This window comes from Camelus bactrianus, chromosome 17 (assembly GCF_048773025.1).
Source record: "Camelus bactrianus isolate YW-2024 breed Bactrian camel chromosome 17, ASM4877302v1, whole genome shotgun sequence".
NCBI lineage: Eukaryota > Metazoa > Chordata > Mammalia > Artiodactyla > Camelidae > Camelus > Camelus bactrianus.
Genome location: NC_133555.1, coordinates 36,220,455 through 36,239,560, shown reverse-complemented (window position 1 = coordinate 36,239,560; position 19,106 = coordinate 36,220,455). Strand labels below are relative to the sequence as shown.

Here is a 19,106-nt window from a genome sequence, read left to right as displayed (position 1 = left end):
GAGTGACCTTTTGGTCCTTGGTGAGTGTGTAGGGCCTGTCTCTGGTGGTCTGGGTGGAATATGTTGCCCTCTGTCTAGTGGTCTTGTAGGGAACGTGTTGGGGGTGTCTCTGGTGGGCTTGGTAAATTGTGTTCATCCTGTGCACACCTAGCAATAGTGCTTCAGTGTGTGGTCTCTCGCGGACCTTCTCCTGCAGGAGTGGGGATGCACACGAGGACCTGAGTCCTGGAGCTGTTTGTGACAGAGTGGAATGAAAGGATGACCTACTCCATCGTAGGATGATAGATAATAAAACGTGATGAGTGCTTTCCTTGGAGCATCTGTTAGAACCACTGAACCAGACACGGACAATAATGTGGCTAAATCTCCAAAACAAAATGCTGAGTGGAAAACCTCAGCCACATCTTGATCAATAATGATCAATAACGACCAATAAAGCTTCTGTGAGTTTAGAACCCAGAAGCACAAACCAGCACTGTACATTTTGCAAGACCACATATATCTCAGAGGACACATGGCAAGTACCATGGCATGGGTGTCTATGAGGGGGAAGAGAAAGACAGTGGGCATGAGAGATTTGAAGAAAACTGATTGTTTAAAATATGAAATAACATAAAATAAGAGCTGTGCCCTGTAAGGATAATCGTGTGCCAGGAAGCGAGGAGTCAAATTGGCTGAATGCTTGGAATGATGATAAAATAAAATAAACAGAGGCAGTACCCATGGCACTTCTCCCTCCTCTTACCAAACACTGTACTGTCCTTGACAAAAGCCACATCTCCAGCCCCATCTTGCAGACACCTGCGGGATGAGAAAGCACCAGATAGGCTGGCATGAAGCAGCTCCCCTTGACTCCTTCCTCCTGCCTCCCTGGGGAGCAGGGCCCTGGGGCTTGTCTTCTGTGGGTGCCTGGCCTGCAGAGGGCAGGGCCCTGAGGCTTTGGGGCATCCTCCCAGCAAGGCGGCAGAAGTCACCTGCAGGTACATTCTGAGGAACAAGGGCTCGGGTGTTGTCCAGAGACCCCCACTTCCTGCTTTAAGGACTGAGAGGGCAAAACTTAGTCTTTGCAGGTAAAAAAGTTTTGAAGCCTTTACACCAGAGGGTAAAAGTGATGTCCTTGGCCGTGTGGTTTTTCCTCCCAGGACTAAGTGATAGACGTTCCCAGGCCAGCAGAGAAGCCGGGAGGCCTCCCTTAGCAAAATGCTCGAGTCCGGGAGGCAGATGGGGGACAAGGAGCAGCATCAGCCTCAGCACGGGGGGGGGGGGGGAAGAGGGTGCGGAGGTCCCTGCCTCCCGGAGCCAGGAGAGGCCAGGCTGTCCTGCCCCACCAGAAGCCTGGGACAGGTTTTCTCGTTACAAGACTCTTTGAGTCCCTCTGTGGTTAGGGAGGGGACAGAAGTCAGCAGGAGGAACCCAGGACAACGTCAGATTCAGGGTTCTCTGGGAAGACAGAAGGGGCCACTGCCGGAGGTGACTGCTTGTGGGGCTGGTGCAGAGGTGAGGGGGCACATGTGGGGCCTGGGGGGCTGGAGGGGAACGTGCGCTGGGCAAAGGCAGCACCCTCTTCGGACTCAGTTTCTCTGTCTGCACAGCAGTAGGAGAACTGGACTTCCTCAGTGGTCCCTACTAACAGATTGAGCTCTACTTGGTACCAGAGAAAGGGCCTCCTAGCTTGAGGAAATGTGGGCCACTGGGGAGAAGAGGACAGTCTCACTCACTTGAAGGCACCAGAGTAGCCAAAATATGGTTCCTGGGAGGAGCAGGCACATTTATTTTCCCCCGTCCCTGCACACAGCTGACACAGGTTGGGGTACTCTTTTCCATCCACGCAGGGAACACAGCTGGCAGAGAAGAATTTGGCCACAGCTGTTGAACCGACAGAAATAGACCAGAGTGTGAGCCAGCTGAGTCACAGCCAGTGGCACCTCCCAGTGTGTGCTCCCGTGGGCAGATTGCTGCTCCCTCTGCCCCCTGCCTGACAGCCTTTGCAAAGCTAGGAACTCAGAGAGATGCATCTTGGCTGATAGCAGACTCAGCTGCATCTCCCAGGGCTGCCAGTGCGGTAGACCCTGACCATGCAGGTTTCGTGCAGGTTTTGTGCAGGTTTCGTGCAGGTTTCATGGAGGTTAAACTCACTCCCACCTTGGATTCATCCCATATGTTCACCTGGGTGATATCAAAGTGATTTGTGTATGTGCCACTGGAGTGGAGACCCCAGCCTGAGATCATCCCCAATTCTCTAACCATCTTACCTTTCTGGAGGGGCTCAGGAGGCCCTGTCCAGTCCAAGAATGGACGAAGTAGCCCCATAGGGATGTTCCACCCAGCAGACCTGCCAAGGCCGGTATGGCAGGACTTCAGGCCTTGTAGCTGGTTCAGCTGAAAGTTGGTGCCCTTTTTGGCAATGGCAACGGCATAATAGTGGGTTTGGGGATCTGCAAAGGGGCAGAGGGAATCGAGAGCTCGTAACCTAGACCGGAGGGACAGAAGCAGCCCACCCTGACCAAGCCCCTCGTGGGAAGGGGACCATGTACTGGCGTTTCATCTGGTCCACAGCAGCCCAGAGCCTGCTGTTTCCCCAGGGAGCGTGCATGCATGTCCTCCCCCAGTGGGTCAGCATCTGGCCCAAAGAGCCCAGGGATTCCGTCCCTTGCAAGTGTGATGCTGTCTGAGACCCCAGCTCTGTGCTTCATCCAATCTGACTCCAAGGAGCCCAGGGCCCAGGCCAAGGCCACACTAGCTTCTGGGTCCCCATGGAGAACTCACTGTTTTCTGTCCCATAGACCTCTGCCGCTATCGGCCGCAGCTTGTAGGGGTCCAGGCCTGCGTCATACACCAAACCACCGTCAAGGGTCACAGCATCTGCCTTTTCTGTCTGAAAGCAGAGGCCAGATGGGCTTCAGGAGAAAACCTACCCTAAGCCAGACAAGTGAATTGCAGGACGCCAGAAGCCTCCATGGCTGGAAGGCTCTTCCAGAGGGGCAGCTTTCAAACATGCCCACTCAGGTGCCTTGAGAGGTGGCACGAGTCCAGGGAGCCAATTTCTGGGTGATGAGCCCCAGCCCTACTGCTTTACCTCCTGAGGTTGGAGGATTGCCTTAGATCACTCCCCGAATCTCACCCTTAATAATCACTTGTATCAAAAGTTGTTGGAGATGCTTCCTCCCCTGGTTTTGCTCTGTATTTATTTCTTTTAAGTTCTTGCTTATTGAATAGAAAGTTTAACTATTAATAGAACTTAAAATTATCACAATAAACCATGTTCATCCCCTTTGGCGTATTACTTCTCACATGCCTACCTCTTTCTTACATCTGCAATCAGGTACGGATCATATTTTGTGGACTGCTCAAGTCATCTAAAGCTGCCTATGGTTTCTCCCTTCTGTAGAGCCTTTATCAATTTTATTGACTTCATGATATTTTATTATAATGTGGCTGTTCCATAATTTATTAAATTAAAATTTAAAAATTCCCCCTCAAAGTTCAGCACTTGGGTTACTTCTGACTTTTTAAAACTATACTTTTGTGGACAGCTTTGTTCTCATAACTTTTTTCCCTTCTGATGACCTGTTGCCTTGGGATAAGCATCTGAGGGTGGGATCACCCAGACAATGAACATTTTATGGTCAAGGTCCTGGCTGTCATTGCCATTCTGCTTTCCAGAAGGTTCTGAAAGCCAGTTTAGAACGCCATCCACTGTGAGGATCAGTTTCATTGCAGAATCACCAGTGGGACAGGCTTTCATTTTATTAAGTGTTGTTACTTGAGAAAATGCAAGTACTAACAATTTGCTGAGATTTGCATTTCTCTTGATTATTAAGAGGAATATTTCTCAAGTATTTTTATTAATTATGAACACCCACTGCTCCTGTTGTTTTTCTTATGTGATCCCACACTTCTGACCAGTTTGAATCAGTTCTTTACAGGGTGTGCATAGCAGTCACTTGTCGGGGGGGGGGGTCACTTCTTCCTCTAGTGCTTTCTAAATTTTTTTGTTTAAATGTTTTTAATAGCTGCAAGTGAAATGTTTCATATTTTAAAATCTGTCAGTTTACTTCATGATTTAGTTCATTGCTGAAAAGCTAAGAGATTTCTCTTCCCTCTGTAATTTTGCTAGTCAGCCTGTCTCCCTGGCTGTTCAATAATACACATTTTATTTCTAATCATTTAATCTATCTCAACTTTACTCTGATGTATGGTATGTAGTACTGGCTTCAAATGGGGCTCTTATTAAAAAGGCAGATTTTGAGACCTTATTCACAGATATTGAACAGGTTAGAACAGGGCCTAGAAATCTGCATTTAAAACCATCAGGAAATGCTGGTGCTGCTTGTCCACAGGCCATAGTGATAAAATAATAGCCTAGAATATTGTTCAAACTAGATTCCCCACCCCCAAGTACCGTTCCAATAACCCTAGATAGTAATAGAAACTTTTACACAAATCACCCACTCTGCACTAGAGTTGAGTACGCACAATCATGGCACACGGCAAACACATAACAAAGTTGTCAAGTGAATGAGTAAAAATTATTTCAGTAGATCTTATATCTCAAAAAACAAAAGGAACCTGAAATCATCCACAAGTCATGATTCCCTTTTCTCTCCGCGAATGTCTTGGACAAATGCCTTTCCAATGCCATGTTCCCTGGCAGGCCCTGCCCCAGAGATGTGATGTGCTGACTATGATGGGCTGGGTTTATTTCTCTAATTATTAGAGGTCACGATCTTCTGGAGGTTTTACCTTTCAGAGTCCCCTTGACTTTTGCCAGTGTCACATATTCACCCAGTACGACTGGATCTCTGGCATTTTTTGCACAGTTGTTACTCACAATTTATGTGGCGATCCCGGTTTCCCTACACACAGTCTCTCCACTTTAGAATGTTAATTTCTGCTTTCAAAATAGCATTGTGTCCTGTGAGAGAGGACTGTTCCCAGCTTACAGGTGCCCAGGAAGAACAGGAGAGGGAGTGGGAAGAGCACATTTTCCACTGCTCTCTTCTCCTTTCCCTTCCTTTCAGTCTGGTCCCACCCAAACTGCAGCCTGGACTTACCGAGATGGCCTGGATGCATTCAAAGCGAGATGTCTTCTTTACGCAGGTGACAGAGGGACCACGCACTTTTTTCATCCTCCGTTGCCATTGGGCACATTTTGACGACTCTGCTGGTGATGTGGTGCACCATCGAACACTTTTCTTAGAGGCAGCCAGACACAGTCCTGGGAGAAGGAGGCCAAGGAGTGAGGGCTCCACCACTGCCCATGGAAGAGACTGCCTCCCCCTCTGACGGAGTTTTCCTCCCCTTCCCTCTCCATTCTGTCCCTAAGTCAGGCCACTCTCCTCAAGCGGAGGTGTCCTGCTGGCCTAATGAGAACTCAGTGCTGGCCAGAGGGCTGTGATTCTCAATGAATTAGTGGAGACAATCAGGGCCTCTGGATTCTCTTCCCTTCTATGACTGACATACTTCTGACACCTGAAAAAACAGTGATGCTCCCTTGAGTCAGTTTATGGAGTTCTCTTGCTTTGTCACCCTGGAACCTGGGAGGTAGGCAGGGAAGGGATTATTGCTTGTGTGTTTCTGGTGTGGGAGCTGAGTCTTGAGAATGCTGAGTGACAGGCTGCTCAGCAGTGGCAACATCCTGCCTGGAATCTGGGTCCCTCTAGATTGCTGTTTCTACAAGCATCTCCCCAGAGGATGCTGAGGGAACAGAGGAAAATACACCTGATCGATCCCTTGTCAGTAGCTGCAGTAGGTATTGTACCAAATGGGTCAGTGTGCCTGAGTTACCACCATTCACCTCTGAATCAGACAGAGGACTCTTATGGGGGGATGGAAATGCTCTAAAACTGATTTACAGTGATGGTTGCACCACTCAGTAAAATTACTAAAAATCATTGAATTGTACACTCGAAGTAGGTGAATTTTGAATAGGTGAATGTAAAATATACCTCAGTAAAGCTGTTACCAAAAAAACAGAACAAAAACAAAAACCACTTGGTTGCAAAAGCCCCCTTCCCCTTTGGCTGTGCTTTGGGGTGGAACACTCAGACCTCTGCCACCTCCTGTTCCTAGGCCATCCCCTGCACAGTCAGACCCACTGAGGTCTTGAGGCAGGCTGCAAGGGTGTAAGGGGGAGACCTGTGGCTCCCAAGCTGAATCAGCAGAGGTTCGGGGACACCCGACTGCCACACCCCTCCTCCGCCAGCCATCATCCCAGGGAGATGTCTCAGGGTGTAATCTCTCCTCAGAAAACTTCACTCAGAACTGTCCCAGAGTGAGAATTAACCCTCTCAGATTCAGCCCAATAGTGTTTCCTGGATGCCCTCTGTATGTATACATAGCACTATGTGACATGCAGAGGAACGTATAAGCAGACAGCTCTCACCTCTCATCTGGAGAGGCAAAAACCAAAAAAGAGGAAGCTAAATATGATGAATGCTCTAGAAGAGAACAAATATCAAACCAGGAGTAATGTCCCCATGACCTCAGCCAGTAATGGGTGGGGGGAGGGGGAGGACATTCCAGGAGGCGGGAACAACGGGCTGTGTGCACAGTGAAGCTTGCAAGCACGTTCTGTGCCAGATCTCAGCCCTTCACTTGACCTCCCTCAAACCTCCCAGCCCCTCTTTATTGTGAGTTTTGCAGTATCCATGTTTTCCAGGTGAGGAAAATGTGGCTTTAACTAGTTATGTGGCTTCCTGACATTCCACAGCTAATAAATTTGGCTCTAGGATCTGAACCTAGGCAGTCAGACAGCAGACTCCCTGCTTTCACCACTGGGCTAGCCTGCCTATTGAGGCTCACTGGGTTAGAAACAGGCTGCTGTGGAGAGGGGTCTAGTAAACGGTTTGGGGTCAGATCATGGAAAGCCTGCAATGATTGTCCAAGAAGTAGTGGAGCAGTGACTCGTGAAGGGGCAGGGACAGGGAGGACTGAAACCTGGAAACCAGGCAGAAAAGCATCCGGAATAGAGAAGGGGGAAGAAATACAGAGTTGGTGTCAGAAATTAGCTTGGGATGGGTGGTACCTGGGGGTGTAGGGAGAGCTAAAAACAAAGACCGTGTCTCAAGGTAGGGGGAGGACACCAGCAGTGGCAGGAATGGGGAACTGGGGCCGAGCTCGTGTGCTCCCCTGGGAGGGGAGGAACCAGAAGACTAAAGCACCACTCGGGGGTTTTTCGAGGTCCTCAGACCCCAGCTCCCCAAACACCAGAAGCAGATCGCTCATCCCTTCCCACAGTTCCCACCATCCAGTTCTGAAGCTATGTGTCCCTCTCAAGACCAAGTGCTCCCTGAAGCAGGTCTGGGTCTGGCTCTTCCTGTATCCCAAACCCAGCCCCTGAAACATGTCAGCCACTCAGATGCTGTGCACCTGAGCCTGCATCGACTCTTCCTAAAAGTGTACATCCTCCAATTCCTTCTGTGCAAATGTGCAGTGACCCAAAGGCAGGGGCTGGGATGGAGTTACTCTTCTGACCCCACCCAGCCTTTGCCAGCCAGTAGACCCATGGGGAATCCCCTAAGGCAGATGCCACTCCTTCCTCTGGGTAGGACAAGGGTTTCAGTGACACTTTGGGATGTTGGCCACCATCCCAGGGACTGCAGGACCGCAGGATTTAAACTGCAGGCTCTGTGGGGGCCAAGACAGCCAAAGATTCAAATGAAATAGAACCCAGTGGTGCAACTCTGAGCCGGAATCCAGACCACGGCCCGTCACCACCTCCAGAAAAGCAAGGCTTCCTACTTCTTGGGCCTCCCTGTGCTGTGGGCCCAGCAAGCCACACATCAGGGAGTTGGTCCTGAGGAATTGGTCCTGGCTAGACCCAATCCTGCCTTAGCCAAGAGAGGGACGACCAACACCCATGGGAAGGAATTTGGAGGAGGGGCCAGGTTTGGGGGCATCGCTAACCACCTCTTTTCATCCAGGAAACTCCCAGTCCAGAGCAGTTGCCGTTGGACAGGAAGAGGGCTGCAGGCATTGGGGTGGGGCAGGGGAGGAGGATTGCAGACACCTGGGCTTTCGCTCTGACCTGGCTCTCACACTGCCTGCTCACACACTGCCTAGATGCTGCTCTCACAGCCCTGACTGCTGCTGCCTGGAACCCTCTGTCTCCACTGCAGGTTGCCCTGCCCTCATGTTTACATCACGAACGTCCATCATAGGTGAGTGTCCTCCAAGCGCACCAGAAATTATTTCCGATACTTGGGTACAGGACTAACAATTGTCTAGTCCCCTCTATTTAGTCCCTTCTAGTCTGGGCACAGTTAAAACCAGAAACCAATCACTTCTGTCACACCCTCTGACAGAGGGGTGGCATCAGCAGGGTCTGTGCCACCACCCCGGCCCCTCTACCATAGGAGGCTTGTATACACTTTTGCCTACCCTGCCCCCTCCTCACGGCTATGTGGAAGAGAATTGGACCATTTTTAAACGAAACTATGGCTCAGAAAGTCTCTGTCTTGCCCAAGTTACACAGTCCTTGCAGGAGCTGGGATCTAATCTGTCTCCTGTGTGTCTTGGGCAAGTCACTCACCCTCTCTGAATCTCATTTTCCTCCCACATAAACGCATATAACAATACTATGGGTACCAAAGGTCCTGGTGGGACAAAATGGGTCAGGGTCCTGGAAGGTCCTTAAGGAAGATCTGCCGGCTCTAGGTATCGGCCCCACCTGCTTCACAGAGCCCTGCTCAGGCTCCTCCCCAGGCAGGTGGGCGGGGCCCGGCGCATTCCGGGCGCCTCCCGGGCTGCTGGGGCTGATGCCAACCTTGCAGGGCGCGGGGACCCGGGCGCCTACCCGGAGGGGCGCAGAGTCCGGGCACCCACACGACTAGGCGCGCCCCCAGGTACCTGCACTCACCAAGGGCCCCGAGGGACAGCAGGGCGGGGAAGAAGAGCTTCATGTCTGGGGTCCTGAGGCGACTCCAGGGAACGAAGCCTCTGCCACCTGAGCCCTGGTCTGCACCCCTTTATCCAGCGCTTGCTGACCTCACGGGGTTAGCCCCGCCCTGTGGCCCAATAAACACCCCCTGCCTCTCTCCTCCCCTGTCCCCAGGTCTCCTAGTTCCTTGAGGCGAAGAATCCCGGGGGGAGGGGACAAAGTGGGGAGGGAGGACGGAATGGTGCCTGGGCAGGGCTTGGCACTCCCAGAGAGGATACCCAGCCCACACCCACCTCTCAAGTCTGCCCCTGTGCTGCCTGGTTGTTGGGATGTTCTTTCTTCCCCACTAGTCTGCAGCCCCTGGGGAGTGGCAGCCCCTGAGTTTTGTCCTCCCTCTGGTCTCACTGTCTCCTAGAGGGTGGGGCACAGAGCAGGGGTCCTAAGGTGAATTGTTGTGGATCATCTGACTGTATAGATGGTATCTAAAGTGCCTGGGAGCCAGTTAGGGCAGACGTATGTACCTCCATCTCTGCGCAGTAGCCAGCCCAGATTTCAAAAGAGGACCCGATGCCTGACCTGAGGTCCGCAGCAGCCTGGCTCAGCTGGCAGAGATAACAGAGGCTGCCCAGAGTCTGACCCAGGCTGAGGGTACAGCTCCCAGAAAACAGAGCCAGAGGCCTCAGTGCCCAGTGGCTGTCTCCTGGTCCCCTCATTTGCAGTGAAAAGGATATCCTACATTTGTTTGTTTTTGTTTTGTTTTGTGGCAGTGTGAGGTGGGAGACGGGGACTTCATCTGATAAATGTTATATTTTGTCCTCGATATATAAGCTGACCCACTTTCAGCAAGCTGACTTTAAATTCTAAAGCTAGAATTCTGCTTCTACAGATTTTAAATACACTCACCTGATGCACACCAGCTCACAGACCAGGGTCTCCAGTACAGTCATTCACTGATTGGAAGCAAGCTAAACGTCCATCTCTTTGAGGAGGGGTGGGGGGTGTCACACAGAGCATTGTGCCATGCCTGCAGTGGGACACACTGGAGACCTCAGTAAGAACAGGCCACCCTGTATGTACTGATGTGAGCTTAGCTCCAGGAGATACTAAGTGAAGAAGTCAGGTACTAACAGTGAGGGAAATTGCCGGTTACCTGAACATTCCCTCTACGAGTTAGTCTGGACAATATGTTATTCTGAAATCTGCTTGTCCTGAAAAGCTGGTCTTGATTTTTTGCTTAGACCATTTGGTACAAAAAGCATTTCCTGGAGCAGATGGGCAATTCCTGGGGAGGCAGCACTGTTGAGGGTGGGCATGCAGCGGGCACTTGGCCACAGAGAAGCAGAGCCAACCCCAGTCTTTGAGTACCTCAAGGAGCCTGTGGGGCCCATTGTCCTGGGTGTGGATCCTGCCAAGGCACGAGAATGGGGTCTGATCAGGGGTCCTGCTTTCTGGGCACAAGATTAAGGTCCAAGTTTCAGTGCCAGAATCATCAGCAGGTTTTGGGGTGACAGATCCAGGGTGTCTCATTGTTTGGAAACACAGTGTCGCAACCTTAAAAGTTGCTTTCATCAATAATTGCAATAAGCTATTTCAAAAATAATGAAGTAATACAAAATTGACTAATTCTCAGGAGCACTGAAGCACCTTTGTACCTAAATTAGCAACTCAGCTTTGCCTTTCCATAGTTATAAAAGAATTAAGAAATGTCACAACCCATCTCTCCGAGTGCAAATTAGAAGAAGGATGGGTTGGGAGGTCAGAGGCCTCTAGACCCACTTATGCCGGCTTTGGCAGGAACACAGAGAACCTGGGGCCATAACCCAGAAGCTGAGCTTAAGGGCTGCCCTGGAGGCAGGACTCGGGTAGGCAACAGGGCTGATTGTTTTCATGCTGTGTCTGCAGGTAATGGTCCAGCCCCAGGCCAGCGATGTGCTCAGCTGACTACCTGCAGAGCAACCCTCCAAGGCCATCTGCAGAAGCTGATGGAAGAGGTGGGTCTGCCCAGAAGACAAATGAAGTTCAACTGTTCTATTATCAGCATTCATTTATTCACTCATTGATTCTTGCCAGAACTGATGGGTGCCTTGAGGAACACAGAGAAGAGGGGTCCATCCTTGCCCTCAGGGGCTCAAGGCACAGTGGGGTGGGGGTGGGGGGCAGGTCCAGGCCCCCTGGGAAGAGGCAGGCAGCATAAACAGAGTGAGGGTGGGGGCCAGAGGAGGACTGACTGATTGTTTCCCATTACGAGGTTCCCAGAAAAGTTTGAGGAAGAGCATTTGACCTGGGTACCTGAAGGAAAGGTAGGGTTTCTACAAAGAGAGTGTTCAGGAAACAGCCAGGTAAAGGCTTGGGAGCATGGATTCAGTGACCATGAGGGACCAAAAAAGGTCACTCTGGGCTTTCTGGCCTTGAATTCTTGTTGAAGAAGGATTAACAAGTCATCTTCTCTGTCCTGAGCTCCACCCCAAGTGTCTATCTGCCCCTGGACAGGTGTTTCCTGAAGGTCCTGCGGGCACCTGCAGTCAATGCATCTAAAATGGAACTCATCTGCTCCCTCCAGCCCTGCACCTCCTCTGGTATTTTCTACCACTTTCCACCAAACCCACCAAACGAAGAGTCTCAGAGTCATCCTCAAATCCTCCGGCCAGCCCTGGACGTGTGCTGGGAACTTAATGATTAATGTTGGTTGAATGGATGAGTGATATATAGAGTGAGGAGGAGGGACGGGAGTTGGGCAAAAGATCCTGCTTGCCATTTGTCAGATCTGAAAGATAGTGAGGGCCGGGGCTGGCTATGCTGGCTGCCCCAGAGCCTGTGTGCCTGGAGTCATCAATTTATTCATTAATTCAACATCAATCTATGCCCCACCTCTGATGTGCCAGGGCCTGGGCCAGATCCTGAAAAGCCTGCAGGAGGGTAGGATGCAGGTTTCCAAGTGCTAAGACAGTGGCATGGCGTGAATACAGGGAGTACAAAGAAGGTGGCTGTGGTACCAACCCTTGTGTAATGGCAGGAGCTGGTGTTTAACAGGCAGGTGAGGGAGGCTCTCCTCCCAGGACCCCACTCTCTCTCCACCCTTGAAATTCACACAGTGACACATTGCTGGCCCAAGCTAAGCCCTCCCTACAGATGGGCAGTGAACCACACATCCTTCCCTCTATGGGCTCCTCCAGCTTCAAATCCCAAGAGGAGTATTGGAAGGAAATGTGGGATCTGGGCAGAACCGACTCCAGATGGAATAAAGGAGGAAAGGAGTTCTCAAGACACCTACTGGCATGGAGGCTCTAGCCTGGCCGACAGGAGACCTGGGCCTTTTTTCCTGCCTCTGCCAGTGGTGTGAGGTTACTGGCTTGGTGGAGAGCCACCTCTTAAATATTTAGGGATGTTGTGGTGGGTTGTGAAACCATTGGTAGCTTGGAATCAGTCACAGTGGGAAAATTTACATCCTGGAAATTAGCAAATTCTGTAAAGCAGGACATTTTTTTCCCTCTAAGAGAGCCAGCTGACAGCACAGCCCTGCCTGTGTTTGTCATTATTTGGAGGCAGGCAGTGCCCGTGTTAGTGTGGGGGTGTATATGGGTGTTGGGGGGCTACCGTCCTAGGAGAGACAAGATAATCCTTAGCGCTTCCATGGCACTTTTAATGCCAAACAGAGCTGTCAGTCACATTGTCTCCTGCGACTCCAACAACAGCTCTGTGAGCTAAGAAAGTCACTCTTCCCGCTTTAAAAAGAGGGAAACTGGGCTGCCTGTGGTCATGCAGTGAGTGCGATACAGAGACCAAACTTCTAACCCTGAGTCTGCCTTAGGCCCATAGCCTGGCGCTCTCACTTCCAGCCAGCCCAGAACTCTCTGAGAGCTCCTGTTGCAGAGACTGGGTCGTAGGGATAGCCTCCACTCTTGATCTTAGTCAGCGGAAGAACTAAACCCTCCTGTGGACCAAGCAGGGTCTGGACCCTGCACACATCAGCCGTGGCTTCACGGAAGCATCGTGAAGAACCTCTTAGACCTCCCTTCAGATGAGGGGACTGAGGCCAAGCAGCTCTGAAATGTGTCACTGACCCCGACTCCTATCCCATGATCCCTTATTGGTTTGATTGTTTCTGTGCTGACCACCCTGAAGAGAGAGCAGAGAGTAAGCCAGACTGAGGAGGAGATGGATGGAGCATCCCCCGCTTCCAGCCAGTGTGGTGACAGTGATTTCTGGAGCAAGGCCTTCACATTGGGCCCAGAGTCAGCCCCTTGCATACAGCCAAGGGTCCCAGAGAGTCTTTGGATGTGTCTGGCGGGGGAAGGGGGGGTGCCTTCAGGAGGGAGCTCAGCTGAAGGGCAGTGGTCAGGAAAACAGTGCCTTTATTAACTAATAGGTTGTGTTGCCAAATGTTGCCCAATTTACAAAGAACCCACAGAGACAAAGAGCTTCTGTCTCCTTGGACAACTTTTTCCTCTTCCTCTTCCTCCTCCTCACCTACCCCTTCTCATAGTCAGGACCCTCTGCCTGTCTGGACCCTCTCCTCACAGGGCCAGACCCTCCTGGGGCTGGTACCCTGCAGACCTGCTGAGCCATACTCTCCCCAGCAGTTGAAGGGACAGTGGAAAACTCTGGGTTTCCCCAGTTGACATATTTCAATTCTTCTGGCCAGGGTAGCACCCCATGTCCCTGGCTGATGTCTGGTTCCATGAGCATCTAATCATCGCATCCATTGAGATGGAAGTGTGCAGTGGGCCAAGCCCAGGGAGAGTCTTCCAGGAAGGTGCCAGCCAAAGGCAACTTGGAGGGTGGCAGGGGCTGCCCCAGGGCCATACATGCAAATTTCTTCCCAGAAGGAATGAGGCCCCTTGCCCAGGAAAACTCCCAGGCAGGAAGCATCTGAGCCTGGGGCCTCTTTTGCTGCCCCTCTCATGGGGCTGCATTCTGTCAGGGAGGGGGCCTGCTCCGTGGCTTTCAGCCTCTGCACCTCAGCCAGCCAGAAGCCTCCACATCTGCTGCCTGTACCCCAGGGGGGAAGGTCAGATGGGCCTTCACTGAGAAGGAGCTTGAGACGGGTACTCAGAAGAGTGAGGAACCATCATTTTCCTCCATTTCCCTGGATGAGGCAGTGCTCCGCCTCCCCAGCTCCTCTGGGCCGCGAGTGCCCAGCCTCCTGACCGCTGCTCCAGGCAGACTTCCCTTCCTCATCCCTGCATTCATTTCTTTGCTGGACAGCCTGGCAGGGTTCAAACCACAGAAGGTGGGCTTGGAAACCTAGGTTTGAACCTGCTCCACCCTAAACGGCCACCTGGACCTGATCCAGTCTCTCAATCTAAGCCTCAGTTTCCCCATGTGTAAAAAAGGGATGCAAATAATACCCATCTCATGAAGTGGGTGCAGTTCAAACCTGATGTTTGAGATGCTTACACAGGCTCAGTACAGGTGACCTACTGTCCGTATTTACAGATTCTCATGAGCCCCCGCCCTGTGGGGCTCAGCTGGGCACAGGGATACAAGGGAGCAGAAAGTGGCCACCTGGTCCAGCAGGAGGGGCTGCCCAGAGCCACAAAAGCAGCAAACAGGTCTGCTGACAGAGGTGTCCCAGGGAGCTTTGACAGCAAAGGGAACAGCCCATCTGGGGTGGAGACAAAGGCAGTGATTTTCCCCACATACCCCTCCTTATAATCGAGCCCGTGGCTGTCCGCAGCCACCCACATTTTCTAGTGTTCAGTCTTAAACTGTCCTGCTCTCTGGCCCCTTCTCCAGCTCTCTGTCTCTAATCTCTGCTTCCTCCCCTTTCTGTCTCACTTTTTGTCTCTCTCTCCTTGGTTTCTTTCTTCATCACTAGGTTTGTCTCTCCCTTCCTCCTTCTTAAACACAGGCGTCTAACACCTGTGTCCTTGTCCTGGCCGCGCCTCCACTGGGAGCCTGCTCTGAGCCTGGCCCAGCTTCCCTCTACCACAGTCATTGTGATTACTGACCCATCATCCCTTACACTGAGCTCCGGTGGGGACGGTCTATGGCTGACGCATCTCTGGCCCAGGGAGAGCCTGACTGAGGGCTAGTTAAGTGGGTGAGTGTGGAGAAAGCTGGGATGAGAAGCCAAGAACAGCCCCTTCCTAGATCCTTTGGTTAAAATTCTAATTGATGGCACCTTTCTCATCCTCTGGAAGGTAGGAAGAAGCCCCAGCACAGGGCTGGAGGGGGGAGGTGCAAGGTGGCTGCACCCATTTTTCCTTCTCCCTACTCTGTGCCCTGCAGAGACCTCCCAGCAGGTGGGACATTCTGGTGCTACCCCTGACCTTGGGGAAGAGCAGGAGCATCAGAGCACAAGGCCTCACCTAATGGAACCAAGGAAGAGGAGCCCCGTATAAAAGCACAGGAGAGTTGAGAGGTGCCCCGACCCCGCCCTGTGCAGCATCTGCCTGCCTGGTGTCCTGAGGAGGTCGGTATGAGGGCAGCAGCGAGGGAGTTGATGGGAAGGGCTGGAGAAGAGATTCCTCCATCACCCCTAGCACCCATCACTCTCCTATAGGGAAGCTAGGACCCATTCCCACTGAAAAGCCTCTTTCCTGCTGCACAGCCCACATCCACTTCCAAAGACAAGGAGAGGGTGGCAGGAGAGCACCAGGGAAATGCCAGTGATGAGCTGGGAGAACCATGGAGGCAGGGTTCCAGATCCCCCAAACTCTCATGTGCTCCCCTTTTAAGGCCAGCCATGCTCTCAATTTAGTGGATTAGTTTGCAGTCAGAGGCTTGTTGGAATCTCCAGAGGGGCACTCGGCACCCCTCTGTAGCACCTGCCAGGTCGGGCTCTTCTGCAGGGACACACTCCCTCCTTTCCCTTTCCTTCCCTTCCCTCTGCCTCCCAGCTCTAGATTCTGCCCTCCTCCATCCTCCCTCTACTAGTGTTTGGCTGACACTAGAAGTAAAACTAGCACAAACTCGGGTCCCTTCAGGACCCTTTAGGAGCCCCTGAGCTGCAGCATTTATCCCACAAGTGTGTCTTATCACAGAAATGACACTCGCCCACGGTCGCTCAGCAGGCACTGGCCCAGGAATCCCTCCAGGGCATCCTGTCCACTCATCCTTAACCTCCTGTGTGTTCACATTGAGCGTGAGAGGAGGGGCCGGGGCGAGGGGGGCAAGATGCCTCCTTTTCTTGATCCACTGAGCAGATGTTGCTTCTGAGCAAAATCCTCCTCCAGTGAGTGTTAGTTTCCAGGAAAATCCATTTGGGAAAAGACTCTTAAAGTTCAGCCACCTGATTGGCTGTCTTGAAAAGACAGCTGAACCCCTGGAGCTGTGGTGTTTGTGGGAGACTAGGAGGAAGCTGAGAGGGAGGGGGCTGGACTCTGAACCAATAGTGGTGTTGCCCAATGTTGCCCCATTTGTAAAGGAAACTCGGCAATCAAAGAGCTTCTCTCTGCTTGTCCTTCCCGCCCCTTCTCCAGGTCCTCCTCCCTCTCTGGAGTCCTACCCTTCCTTCTGGTCTCTCTTCACTCCAGTCTGACAGGGCTGGGCCCAGGTTCTCAGTCTCTTCAGGTCAATACTTTTGTGTCTTTCTGATACCCCTTCTCCTTCACTCATTATGTGCCATCTGGGGCCCAAATGCACCCAGTCTTCCTTCATCCTGCCCCTTGTGCCCACACGTTCCTTTCCACTCTATGGAAATATTATAGATAAATCAAAATGGAATTCTACAAAATGTTTAAGTAACCCACAAGGCAGGAGGTAAGGAAATAGTGAAAATATAAAACTAGAGAAAACAAACAAACAAAAAATAAAACTACAGACTTAACCCTAACATATCAATAATTATATCAAATATAGTCTAACTATTCCAATTAAAAGACTGGGATTAGCAGAGTGGTTTGAAAAAAAAACAAAAAACAGCCTTTGCCTGTCTACAGGAGACTCACTAAAATATATAATTATATAGCTAGATTGAAAGTAAAAGGATAGAAAAATATATACTATGTAAACATTAATAAAGAGAAAGTAGAGGTGGCTGTATTAATATCAGATAAAGTCAAATTCAGAGCAATTTAGGGACAGTGAGAAACATTACATAATAATAAGAGTCAATACATCAAGAGATTATAACAATCCTAAATGTGCATACACCAAAGAGCAGAGCTGACAGAACTGAAAGGAGAAATAGATAAATCCACAGCTATGGCTGGAGGTTTCAAACCCCTCTCTCAACAACTGATAAAACAGCAATGAAAGGAGACAGCAAATCAGCAAGTGTGAAGAAGAAGACAACAACATCATCAACCAAGATCTGATCACCATGTATAGGACACTGCCCAAAGCAGCAGGATTCACCATCTCCTCAGGTTCCCACAGAACATTTACTAAGATAGACCATGCCCTAGGACATAAAACAAACCTCAACAAATTTAGAAGAATTTAAATCATGCAAAAATGTGTTTGATCACAATTAAATCAAACTAGAAATCAGTAACAAAGAGATAGGAACATCTCCAAACACTTAGAAATTAAGTTTCATTTCACACTTCTAAATAACCAATGGGTAAAAGAGACAGAAATGGGGAGCTGGAGTTCCTCCCAGAAGACAAGAAAGCCATGACTTTGAATAAGAACCCAGGTAGTTTTAAAGCAAGTGTCTGAGCCAACATATTTGAGAAACACAGGCATGAGTATTCAGTTATTGGAGACAGAGAAAGAGAGAGAGAGAATGAGAATCCATTATTTTCTGGGGAAGCCCCCTATGAGATGAGATTACTTTCTTCTTCTGGCTCTCTCCTTCCGCACGTCTTTCCTCTCCCCTCCGCTGCTGTCCTACAAGGGGCCACCTTTGAACCACATGGCTCTTTTGATCTGACTACAGCCAACTGTCCTAAATTATGGATCACTACTCAAGCTGGCCAAGTCATCTTTTTTTGACTTTTTAAAAATGACTCTCATACAGAAAAGTGTAAAAACGTATATGTACAGTTCAATAAATTATCCCCAAAAGAACACTGAAGTAACTACCATTCAGGTCTAAGAAGGAAACATTGCCAATGTTCCCCTTATCCCTCCACTCAAACCAACACCCTCTCTCTGTCCCCAAGGTTAACTACTATCCTAATTTTTAACACTATAGTTTCACCTCTGTTTGAACTTTATGTAAATTGAATCATATAGTACCTATTCTTTTGTATCTGATTTCTTTCATTCAACATTATGTTCGTGAGAGCATCCATTTTTTTCATTTTCTGATTTTTATTTCATTTCCTAATAATTGCTAGTATTACAAATATAATCTGTTTTGGTATATTATCCTCATATCTGGCAACCTCATTAAATTCACTTATTAATTCTAAGGCCCCACCTGGCAGCCTCAGTGTCTCATCTTGGCACTTTCTAATCTGTCTCCCAGATGGCTGCCTCCCAACTCTCAGGTCCTACCTCTGCTCCACAACATCTTCTCTCTCCAACCCCTTAAGTTCTCTGGGCTACAAGGGAAGCTTTCCCAGAGCCTATGTGGCCACTTGGTCATTTCCCCTGAAGCTGAAGGTCACTATGTTGGTGACTAAAGACAGGTGACGTGCTTTGCCCATCAGCAGGCAATGGCAGGGGCCATGGAGAGTGCCAGGGTCTGAGAGGTGAGTCCAGGCCCACCTGGTCACCGAGGAAGGTGCACCTTGATGAGGAAGCATCAGCAGAATGCAACATGGATGCCAGAGGGTCAAGATGAGGATTTAAAGACACAAGATGACTCGTAGAATGAGGAACTGGTAACAAAGCCTGGGAACCTCGTAGTCGAAGCAGAACCTAATGGCTATTTGGAAATGGAGGAAAGACTCAGAGAAGTGAGCGATTTCCAGGATATTTGGAAATATTCTGGCTTGAGGTTGCTCCTATGAAGTAACTTGACCAAAAAAAATCAGACACCCTCAGAGCTGAATGTTTTCTTTGATGCTATTTTATAACTGGGGTTTCTGAGCCCAGAGAGGGTGCATGACCTGCCCAGACCTGCCCTGGTAGGGCTGGATAAAATCTGGCTTCCTGACTCCTTGCACTGGAGGAGGAGAGGGGTTCCCTTCCATTGAAAACATCTTCACTGAGCATTTACTCTGGTCCAGGCACTTGATTGTCAAGTGCTTGGGTCACCACTGTGAACCACACCTGGTCCCTGCCCCCAAGGACAACAGATAAGTGAGCAGGCAGTTACCACCACAGGAGAGATGAGAATGCTCAGGAAAAGGCATGGAAGACCATGCCTGTGCCCAGTGACCTCTAA

General features: G+C 50.3%; 1 protein-coding gene across 4 annotated transcripts in view; it reads right to left on the bottom strand.

Moving 5' to 3' along the window:
- Window positions 1–19,106, bottom strand: part of LTF (lactotransferrin) — a 48,193-nt gene that overhangs the window by 17,675 nt on the left and 11,412 nt on the right. For 2 of the 4 annotated variants that reach the window (XM_045504587.2, XM_010967352.3), the window contains exons 1-6: window positions 8,861–9,014; window positions 5,055–5,218; window positions 2,767–2,875; window positions 2,253–2,435; window positions 1,719–1,866; window positions 746–801 (exon numbers count right to left, since the gene is read on the bottom strand). In XM_045504587.2, coding sequence (XP_045360543.2) covers window positions 746–801; window positions 1,719–1,866; window positions 2,253–2,435; window positions 2,767–2,875; window positions 5,055–5,218; window positions 8,861–8,903 — 703 coding nt within the window. In that variant the 5' untranslated portion in view covers window positions 8,904–9,014. Of the gene's footprint in view, window positions 1–745; window positions 802–1,718; window positions 1,867–2,252; window positions 2,436–2,766; window positions 2,876–5,054; window positions 5,219–8,860; window positions 9,015–19,106 lie in introns of those variants that run through there. The other 2 variants (XM_045504588.2, XM_045504589.2) reach the window with 1 other exon arrangement.